The sequence below is a fragment of the Ricinus communis genome, chromosome 1, assembly GCF_019578655.1.
Source record: "Ricinus communis isolate WT05 ecotype wild-type chromosome 1, ASM1957865v1, whole genome shotgun sequence".
Classification (NCBI taxonomy): Eukaryota; Viridiplantae; Streptophyta; class Magnoliopsida; order Malpighiales; family Euphorbiaceae; genus Ricinus; species Ricinus communis.
The window spans coordinates 26,478,846-26,490,206 of NC_063256.1; the positions used below are offsets into that span (position 1 = coordinate 26,478,846).

The window sequence follows — 11,361 nt, forward strand, 5'->3', positions numbered from 1 at the left end:
CTAAAAGAAACTCGAGCTCCTCCAAGACTTCTTCATTGGATAACTCATGCTCATCTTCCATCATCGAACGGACTTGTGGAAAATCCACCAAAAATTCCTCTAACCGCAACTCGAAGATCATCAATCATACATTCCAGTTGGTAGTCTTTCGGAGGGATTATGTTTGCCTCTTCCTTTTCTGGTTCCATCTCCATGTTCAAGAAATCGTCCTGCACATAAGCATCATCGTCAAACATAATAGACAAACCAGAAAAATTCTCACCTGAACGCAAAGTGACGGTGCTCAAATGTTCCTCGGATTCAGTAGCATTTGATAGAGTTCTCAATTGCTCTTCAGCTAGTAACTTGAAGATTAAGCCTACTTGATGCTCTATGTTATTAATCGAGGCTTGTTGATCTTCAAGTATCCTCTCTGTTTGTTGGAATCTATCATCAAGACTTGTAATGAACCTCATCATCGGCCTCCTCCGACACTAACTCTTCATCTTGAGTCGAAGGTGCAAGAGTAGGTCACGATGTGGTTGCCGAGATTCCGGTGGTTCTGGGCCATCTAAGCTCCATCCATAGGGTGAATGAGTACTCCACTCTTGATTATAGGTGCTTCCATACGAGTCACTTGGCCAATTGCCCGTATAATTCACATGTTCACATTTATAAGAATAAGGAGTAAAATCAGTGCACAATGGACAATCATTACTCAAATGTAAACCACAACAAAATTCATAAAAGACTTGAGATGAAAGGATAGGAGAAGAGAGTTGATCGGTAGCCCTGCAAAACGATTCCACTCGAGCATCTAAAGATGCACGGGCATCCCAATTTTTAGCACTTTCTTGGTTCCTATTCTCATTTTCCAATGCGTCATATAAAGATTTTGAGTTTAGCATTGAACCTCCTTATCATTCACTATCTGAATCATAAACTTAAGCTAAATAAATATGTACAAATAAAATAAAATAAATAAACAAATAAAAATAAAAATCATAAAATAATAAGAAAGAAAAAAAAATGGCTAAATTAACAAATAGCAAATTTCACTCTAGTTTTCAAACAATTCCCCGGCAACGGCGCCAAAAACTTGATGGTTGCTACTCGTGTTAGCTACAATCTAAGGCGGTGTACCTATCGATGCGGTTTAGCACTAATGGCGAGTATCAAGGTCGATTCCTCGGAAAGCGAAAGCCCAGAGTTACTTCTTTGTTCTTTGTTATATTAACCTAAAATAGATGATGAATAAATTCTAAACTAACTATTAACTACGAGCTAAGTTCTAAGGGAGATGCAGGAGTAATTGATAAGTGAAATAATCAAGACAAGAAGACAAACCCAAAGGGAATCTAAACTAGTTGGCATCCGAACAAAAGATAAAGGATCGGTAAGTCTAATTATGCTACCCGTGGGCGATTTATTCTTAACCGAATTCGGTGTCTCTCTCGAGATAACCGAATTCCTAAACCTAATAACCTAAAGTTGGAATCTCTTCCTAACAATTGATTCTTAAATTAGCATTAAGCTTTAATCCGCCTCTATTAAGCTTTGTTAATTCTTAATCCGGCTAGTTAATTATCCTTATCTCTAAGCGATTATTAACCAGTTCTTGTTATTCAAAGTTCCAATTGCCAAACGGATTTCTCAATCTCATAAAGCAATCTAAACATCACAATTCACAACGCCTCATGAATAATGCATAATCTTATTCATACTGAAAACAAGAAGAATACAAAACCAACTCAAACAATCCAACAATATAATATCAAGCCAACATAGTAAAGAAATCCCAATGGATTAAATCAGTCTAGCTAAACATGTTCATGTTTAAAACAATCTAGGAAATCAATTACAATGAAAGAATAATGAAAATAAAACATGTACACCCTTTTCTCTCGAATTGGATGAACAGCTCCAAACTGGATCTACACTTTGATTAATCTCCCAAACGCCTCTTGAATTGCTCCACTCATCGTTTTTGCACTCGGAATCTTACGATTCCGGGATTCTACTCACCGCAACTCTCTCGCACTCGATTGTGCGTAAACCGAACCAGCCACTAGGGCTCAATGTCACTCTTTCTCTTTCCCCCTTTTTTTAAGAAAAACTCATTTTTTCTTATATATTTAACTCAGCACGGCCGTGTTCAAGGCCGTGAAGACGGCCAAGTCCAGCCGCGGCCGAACCGTGGATCTCACCAAGTAGGGTTTCACCACGGCCGTGTTTCTCCCCGTGTTGTCCACCACGGGCCATGTTTCTCCCCGTGTTGGCCACCACGGGCCGTGCTGAAGGCCGTGGTGGCTACGGAAACCGTGCCCAAAGTGCTAATTTCAAGAATCAAAGCCAATGGTTGAGCACGGCCAGAGTCCAGGCCGTGCTCAATGTATGCATTGCGGGCTCTTGTCCGATCTTGATGAATTCTCGTCCGTTTCCGCACGTATTGATCTATAATTGCTTAAACAACGATGATGGTCCTATAAATGTTCCTGAAATGCAAAAGAACACAAAACACGGGTGATCTGGGAATAAAAGCACAATAATTGCTAAGAACATACGCAATAATATGCAAGCAAATATGTGTAAAACTATGCTTATCACAAATGCTCTTGAAATATACGACAGCTTGAGGTAGTATTATCATTTTGAGTTTTTTAAAGTATAATTTATCATTTCTAGTGAATATATTCAGATAAGGAAACTATTTTACAGGGATGGAGTCCATTTCATGGCATCCAATAATGATTGTGGTGTAAGAGAATATGACATGGAGAGGTTTCAGCTCCTGAATCACTTCCGCTTCTCTTGGCCGGTGAATGTGAGTTCTCCTTAGTACCTAAGGCAACTAACTTGATGTTTTATTATGTATTTTTCTAATTAAAGAAGCATCTAAATTTTCATAGTCAAGGAACAATCTGAAAGTAGGGTTTGCTGACTGGGAGATTTGAGCTTTCAACTTGCCATCATATACTTGACAAGGTTGAAGGCAACCATGCAAAAAAAGTGCTTGAAAAATGTGGTGGCGGTGGTGATGGGGACCAATAACATATTAACATGCATCAAAAGTCCATCCATAACCATTTCATTAATTATAATTTTTACATGGAATAAACTGTGTTTTTGAGAATTACAGTTCAAATTCATCTGCATTTGGTTCAGTTGGTTGGAAGAAGTTAGTACATAAGATATATTAAACAGATTTTATACATCCACTAGATGTGAAAAAGGGAAAAATGAAATTTAAATAATGATAACACCTCTGAAGTCGATTTATATTTTAACTCATAATATGTAATTTAATAAAAATCGATAGAATGAGATTCAAAAAGAAAAGTTTTAATTACAAATTGGGATCATAAGACACAGCAAATAAAGTGAGAATATAATTTGTAGTGGAAACTTGGGATAAACTAATAATGCGTCTTTATAACTGTCGGTGCATCTTTTGCTGCTAAGACTTTGGTGCGACTTCCAGCTTCATCACTAAACTATTCTTTTTTTCTGACGCAGCATACGTCATTGAGTCCTGACCGTAGATTAATAGGAGTTGTTGGTGATCACCTGGATGGTTTGCTGGTCGATGCACAGAATGGAAAGGTATGTGCTTCTTGATGTAAATACTTTTCTTGTAGAATCTTGATAGTTTGCAGCAATCAGGATGTTTTTAATTCTGAATGTTGAAACTGGGAAGTTCCTTTTTTGTGTGCTAAAAGAATATGGAAACGCAATAATATTATGAGGCAAAAATAAGAACTGAAAAAGAACGCCCGAAGTTGTTCAGGAGAAAGAAAAGAAAAGGGAGGCTGTTGAAAATTATAAAGAGGAAAAACTATGGAATCCTACTAGATATTTAATAAACATGCAAGAGTCATCACCAACTTAATAATGAACTGATAGGCTGAAAGATTGATTTACTAGAGAAATTGCATTTCCTAAAGGTCATCCGAGTGATATACACATCTCAATTATTCCATTTGAGGCTGTATTTAAGTGCTTATGGCCATAGGAATATGGTTTGATTCTGAATTTGAAAGGAAATAATGAGAAAGGACCCACTCAAACCATCTAGCTGCTCAGTGTATCTATAAGCCATAGCATCCCAGAAGTATAATCCCGAGATAAGGGTCAATCTTGGATCTCATAACCAGAAGAAAACATAACTCTAATAACCCTGATGATCTAAATAAATCGAATTAATAACTCCTGTAACGTTAACCTTAGTCCAAAAGTTCTGAAACTTCAATACCTCTGCCTCTAGAAAATTGTCTATGTCATCAGATAGAAAAGGATAATATCAAGTGCTATCAGTACTTCTACATCAGAATTCCTTTCTTTTATAATCTAAAATGTGTCTGTCATTGTACAAAATAATACCATATGACATAACCCCTCTGGGGCACTCAATTCCACCACTCTTTAACTGACCAGGCTGAAAGAAATTGATAACATAGTCTCGAGTTCTCCAAATAGAAAGGAGAGATGTCATTATACCCACTGAAAACGGAACTGGACTGCAAGTCTGCAGTGCCCTCTTAAACTGGGGTTTGGGGGTGGGGAAGAGGAAAGGAAGCTTGATGCAATTTTTCTTGATAACATAGTCTTGAATTCTCCAAATAGAAAAGAGAGATCTCATTATACCCACTGAAAATGGAACTGAACTGCAAGTGCAGTGCCCTCTTAAACTGGGGTTTGGGGGTGGGGAAAGGGAAAGTAAGCTTGATGCAATTTTTCTACAAAATGAGTAAAATGAATATTTTGGATCATCAGTACGAGGCTTTATCTTTTTGGGATGCCCTTATATGGACACAAAATGATGTTTGTTAATGTTGAAATTCTGGTTTTACATGGCTTGTGTCTGTATATAAAACTGTTTCTTACATACCAAAATTCGGTCTTGAAGTCAGAATGACATCTTTATGGATCCTATTTAATGGTTTTGCAGACTGTAGCCACAGTCAAAGGTCATCTAGATTTCTCCTTTGCAACTGCGTGGCACCCTGATGGACATGTGTTTGCCACGGGTAATCAAGATAAAACTTGCAGGGTATGGGATATAAGAAACTTGTCGTCATCCATTGCAATCCTGAAGGGGAACTTGGGTGCTGTGAGATCCATTCGCTTTTCATCAAATGGCCAGTTCATGGTGGTGGCTGAACCTGCAGATTTCGTTCATGTGTATAGTACCAAAGCAGACTACAAGAGGCGGCAAGAGATTGATTTCTTTGGTGAGATATCTGGAGTAGCTCTAAGTCCAGATGACGAGTCTTTATACATAGGAATCTGGGATCGGACTTATGCAAGCTTGCTACAATATAACAAAAGGCATACATATGGATATCTTGATTCATATTTATGATTGTCTATCAAAGGATTTTCTTCGTAAGCATGCTCTTGATAATTTTATTCCTCTTTATGAATGCTCTTTGTGAACTAATTAGCTCGAGTTGAAATCTAGACCATATAGAATAAGGTAAGGAACTCTAGTCTGATCATGTACAGAAATATACTGTTCTTAAATACTCGAGGTGGAAGGAAGCTGTCTCGGTAAGTCCCTATTTTTCCATAGGTCTCCCCACTGTGGATGCATGTCTGCGTGTTCATGCAGGTAATTTTCATAGGCCTAAATGCTTGCATTTTATTACTGGAGAAGTTAAATATGTAGTTATGCTGAGATGTACGAAAATTGTCACAAAGTAGAAAATGCTCACCAGCTCTCATATTTAGGCTTCTGAACTTTTCAACTTTGATTCATTAATTAATTGGGTCGTAACGATTTATGGTGTTTTCAAGATCCTTTTAAGTAGTTTTTTAGTGGACTATTCATGCAAATGCATCAAGTTGGCACTAGAATCTACTGAAGGAATTGCTTACTCGATCATTTCATTAACAATCTATATTTTAGAAGGGTGGTTGGACTAAGCTTCTCTAAAGTTGTAGCAAACAATGACAAGTACTGGCACTAATCCAATCGAGCATAAGTCTAAATTTGTGCTATTAGTCAGTTTGGTGGGTGGTTCTCTTCCTTTCTGTTGAGGTTTTTCTTATCATCGATCATGGATACGGATAGAGTTACTAAAGATTTGTGCCAAACTAAGTTTGAAGGAAGCCGGTTAGTTATAGTCCAAATGCCAGTGGTCGGTGTGGAGCCTAATTGAATAATTTGGTTTTAGTCTGCGAAAGGCTTCCTGATTATTATTCTTGTGAGAATTTTAATTAAGAAAAAAAAAATCAGAAATACTCTTTTCATTTTTTTATCAATTTTAAAGAGACTTCATTTAAAGAGTCTTTTAGCTCTTTGAAGAAGTAATACTTGAAACTTGTTTCTCTAATTCTTTAAAATCATTTTCTAGTTTCAAACTCTTTTCTTTATAAAACTTCATTTTAAGATGATATTTTCTATATTTTAAAATCATGGTTTTTAAGAGTTCAATATCAATCATCTCATGTATATCATGACCATAATCACTATCACAAGTATGAGATGAAGAACATGCCTCATTGGAGTCATCCTTCAGGGCCATAAAGTAAAGGTTGCCAACTTCTTGTTCATCTTCTTTACTTGAAGAACTATTGATGTGCGTAGAATACACACATCTAAATAGGGATTTTAAGGCAGAATTTATGTACATTTGGATGTGAATTGGTCTTAACACTCACCTTATGCATTTATTTGTGTGCTTTAGGTCCAAAAGAAGTCAAAGAGTGATAAAGGAAAGAATTGGACGTCAAAATTGCTGAAACAAGTCGAATTTGCGCATCCCTAATCTGAACATGGCCGTGTTGGTTTCAATACTGGCCGTGTTCCCAACACGTGCACCAAAACGGCCGTGTTGGTGTTTCAAACATCAAAGAAACAGAAGTTTTAGGGAGCACGGCCACAGAGAGTAACACGGGCATCAACACCAGCCCGTGTTGGTAACACGGCCACCAACACGGCCGTGTTGGCGGCGACATGGGGAATTAGTTAAAAGAAAAAAGAGAGAAAAAAAGAGGGAGAGCGGGGGAGAACGTCCCAAACCCTAATTTTTCTCTCCCTAAAGGTTTTCTGAGTTGAAACCAAGGGAAAAAGAGATTTGGATCAAGGTTTCAATCGGATTCCCTTCAAGGATTGAAGATTGGGCGAGGTTCGTTGATTGGTTTTCAAATCGAGCAAGAGGAACAAGAATCGATTCAATTCGAGCAAGAGGAATTTGGGCTGTTTACTCTCATCCAAGGGTGTAATCGGGTTTCTTTACCTTTACTTTTTGTTGTAATTGAATTCTTGTGTATTTTGATAATGAACATAATTAACTAGATTGATTAAATCCATTGGGATTTCTTTACTATGTTGGCTTAGTATTATTTTGTTGGATTTTTTGGGTTAGTTTTGTATTCTTCTTGCCTTCAGTATTAATAAGATAATGCATTGTTCATGAGACGTTGTGAATTGTGTGTTTGATTGCTTTGTGTGATTGAGAAGTCCATTTGGCAATTGGAATTTTGAATAGCAAGAACTGGTTAATAATCGCTTAGAGATAAGGATAATTAACTAGCCGGATTAGGAATTAACAAAGCTTAATAGAGGCAGATTAAAGCTTAATGCTAATTTAAGAATCAATCGTTAGGAAGAGATTCCAACTTTAGGTTATTAGATTTAGGAATTCGGTTATCTCGAGAGAGGAACCGAATTCGGTTAAGAATTCATCCACGGGTAGCATAATTAGACTCACCAATCCTTTATCTTTTGTTTGATTGCCAACTAGTTTAGGTTTCCTTTGGGTTTGCTTTCTTGTCTTGGTTATTTTAGTTATCAATTACTTTTGCATCTCCCTTAGAACTTAGTTTGTAGCTATAAGTTACTTTAGAAATTATTCATCATTCATTTTAGGTTAATATAACAAAGAACAAAGGAGTAACTCTGGGCTTTCACTTTCCCGAGGAATACGACCTTGATACTCGCCATTAGTGCTAGACTGTATCGATAGGTACACTGCCTTAGATTGTAGCTAACACATGTAGCACACATAGCACTTTTACGAGGTCGTTTTCTCATATTAAATTATTAGCACTATTATGGGGTTATTTTCTCAAATTCATAAATATGCACATTTTACGGAGTTATTTTCTGATATCGATAAATATACCCCTTTTACGGGTTGTTTTCTCATATTATAAAATTAATCAATTTAAGGTCTTATTTTCTCATGCTCACAAATATACAAAAATTACAGGGTTATTTTCTTCGATTGATAAATTTCCCCGTATTATAGGGTTATTTTCTCATATTAAGAAATTTACTCTTTCTGACTGTTTTCTCAGACTCGCAATTACACTATTTTTACGAGGTTGTTTTCTCAGATTCATAAATATACACGTTTTACCAGTTTATTTTTTTTATATTGATAAATATACCACTTTTACAGGGTCGTTGTCTCATATTAAATTATTAGCACTATTATGGGGTTGTTTGCTCAAATTCATAAATATACATGTTTTACAGGGTTATTTTCTTTTATCGACAAATATACCCCTTTTATGGGGTTGTTTCCTCAGATTCATAAATATCCCATATTGCGGGGGTTGTTTTCACATATTAAAAAATTTACCCATTCTACGAGGCTGTTTTCTCATATTAAAAAATTTACCCATTCTACGAGGTTGTTTTCTTAGACTCACAATTAGAGTACTTTTACGGGGTTATTTTCTCAAAATACACACGTTTTACGGGGTTATTTTCTTATAATGACAAATATAGCACTTTTACGGGGTTGTTTTCTCATGTTATAAAATTAACCCATTTAATTTGTTGTTTTCTCATACTCATAAATATACCAAAATTACGGATTATTTTCTATGATTGATAAATATCCCCATATTACAGGGTTGTTTTCTATTATCTATAAATATACCACTCTTACAAGGTTATTTTCTCATATTAAGAAATTTACCCCTTCCACGAGTCTGTTTCCTTAGATTTGCAATTATAGTACTTTTACGGAGTTGTTGTCACAGATTAATAAATATACACGGTTTACAAGGTTATTTTCTTATATTGATAAATATACCAATTTTACGGGGTCGTTTTCTCATATTAAATTATTAGCACTATTATGGGGTTGTTTTATCAAATTCATAAATTTACATATTTTACGAGGTTATTTCTCATATCAACAAATATACCCCTTTATGGGGTTATTTTATAATATTCTAAAATTAGCCGATTTAAGGGGGTGTTCTCTCATACTCACAAATATACTAAAATTACAGGGTTATTTTTTTCGATTGATAAATATCCCTGCATTACGGAGTTGTTTTCTAATATTTATAAATATGCCACCCTTAGGGGGTTGTTTTCTCATATTAAAAAATTTACACCTTTTATGAGGTTGTTTTCTTAGACTCGCAATTACACTATTTTTACGGAGTTGTTTTCACAGATTCATAAATATACACGTTTTACGGGATTATTTCTATTATTGATAAAAATACAACTTTTACTGGATCGTTTTCTCATATTAAATTATTAGCAATTTTACGGGGTTATTTTCTCATATTCATAAATACACACGCTTTATGAGGTTATTTTCTTATATTTACAATATATCACTTTTACGGGTTATTTTCTCATATTCTAAAATTCACCGCTTTAAGGGGTTGTTTTCTCATACTCACAAATATACCAAAATTACAGGGTTATTTTCTCCGATTGATAAATATCCCTGCATTACGAGGTTGTTTTCTAATATTTATAAATATACCGCTCTTACGGGTTTGTTTTCTCATATTAAAAAATTTATCCCTTCTATGAGGCTGTTTTCTCAAACTCGCAATTGCACTACTTTTACAGTGTTGTTCTCTCAGATTCATAAATATACACATTTTACGAAGTTATTTTCATATATCAATAAATATACCCATTTTACGGGGTTGTTTCCTCATTTCAAAAAAATTAACCCATTTAAGGGGTTGTTTTCTCATACTTATAAATATACCAAAATTATGGGGTTATTTTCTCTAAATATCCCGTATTATAGGGTTGTTTTCTATTATTTATAAATATACCACTCTTACAGGGCGGTTTTCTCATATTAAGAAATTGACCCCTTCTACATGGCTATTTTTTTAAATTCGCAATTACAGTACTTTTATGGAGTTGTTTTCACAAATTTATAAATATACATGTTTTATGGGGTTAGTTTCTTATATTGATAAATATAACACTGTTACGGGGTCGTTTTCTCATATTAAATTATTAGCATGATTGTTTTCTCAAATTCATAAATATACACATTTTATGGGGTTATTTTCTTATATCGACAAATATAACCCTTTACGGGGTTGTGCTCTCATATTCTAAAATTAACCCATTTAAGGGGTTCTTTTCTCATACTCACAAATATACCAAAATTACGGGGTAATTTTCTCCGATTGATAAATATACCCATATTACGGGGTTATTTTCTCATATTAAAAAATTTACCCCTTCTACGAGGCTGTTTTCTCATACTCGCAATTATACTACTTTTACGGGGTTGTTTTCTCAGATTCATAAAAGTACACATTTTACGAGGTTATTTTCTTATATTGATAAATATACCACTTTTACGAGGTTGTTTTCTCATATTATAAAATTAACCCATTTAATTATTTTCTCATACTCATGAATATACCAAAATTACGGGGTTATTTTCTCCGATTGATAAATACCCCGTATTATATGGTTGTTTTCCATTATTTATAAATATACCACTCTTACAGTGTAATACCCGGAATTTTTTTCCTAATAATGATTATATTAATAATAATTAATAAATGAGTTTTTATTTAAATTAGTTTTATTTTATTTTTATTTGGTTTAATTTGAAATGATTTAATGAAAATTTTAATATTAGACAATTACATGAGTTATTTTTCTATACCCAATTGGTTGGATCTTTAAGAAATTAATTAAGTAAATTATTTGACGAATAAATTATATTTTTAGTTATTCAAATTTTTTCCAAATGTATATATATAATTATATATTGGAGAATTATGAAAGAATTTGTAAAGGGTATTTTTATAAAAGAATTTTGGAAAAATTGTTATTTTAATTAGCTAGTGGTATTTAATTTTAAGTTGGAAAATATTTACCAAATTGACTATTTAATTTAATTATGTTAGGACTAAATTGAAAATTTATTTTGAAATAAGGATTAAAAGTATAATTTTATTATTATGGGGTTTTAATGAAAATTTGTAAATTTGGTATTTTTGGAAATAAATATGTCGGTCAGGGGTATATATGTAATTATGTATTTTCAATAATTCTAATTTGGCCCAAATTAATTAGTTAGGGGCTTAATTGAAAGGCTAAAAAGAAGTTTAGGAGTTAATTGAAATTTTTGCAGGGCGAAA

General features: G+C 34.2%; 1 protein-coding gene and 1 long non-coding RNA gene across 2 annotated transcripts; both read left to right on the plus strand.

The window, feature by feature from the left end:
- Window positions 1–2,582: 2,582 nt before the first annotated feature.
- LOC125368828 lies at window positions 2,583–3,571 on the plus strand. The gene is made up of 3 exons (XR_007214488.1): window positions 2,583–2,616; window positions 2,698–2,803; window positions 3,496–3,571. It is a non-coding gene; the product is annotated as an uncharacterized LOC125368828 (long non-coding RNA).
- Window positions 3,572–4,895: 1,324 nt separating this feature from the next.
- On the plus strand, window positions 4,896–5,548 carry LOC8275069 (uncharacterized WD repeat-containing protein C2A9.03-like). Its single transcript, XM_015723619.2, has one exon. It carries the CDS (start codon window positions 4,916–4,918, stop codon window positions 5,339–5,341), a length of 426 nt encoding a protein of 141 aa, XP_015579105.2. The 5' UTR covers window positions 4,896–4,915; the 3' UTR covers window positions 5,342–5,548.
- Window positions 5,549–11,361: the final 5,813 nt, after the last annotated feature.

Bases quoted from the DNA above. Each gene is read 5' to 3' on its own strand.
- LOC8275069 (XM_015723619.2), top strand. From the start codon at position 4,916: ATGGTTTTGCAGACTGTAGCCACAGTCAAAGGTCATCTAGATTTCTCC.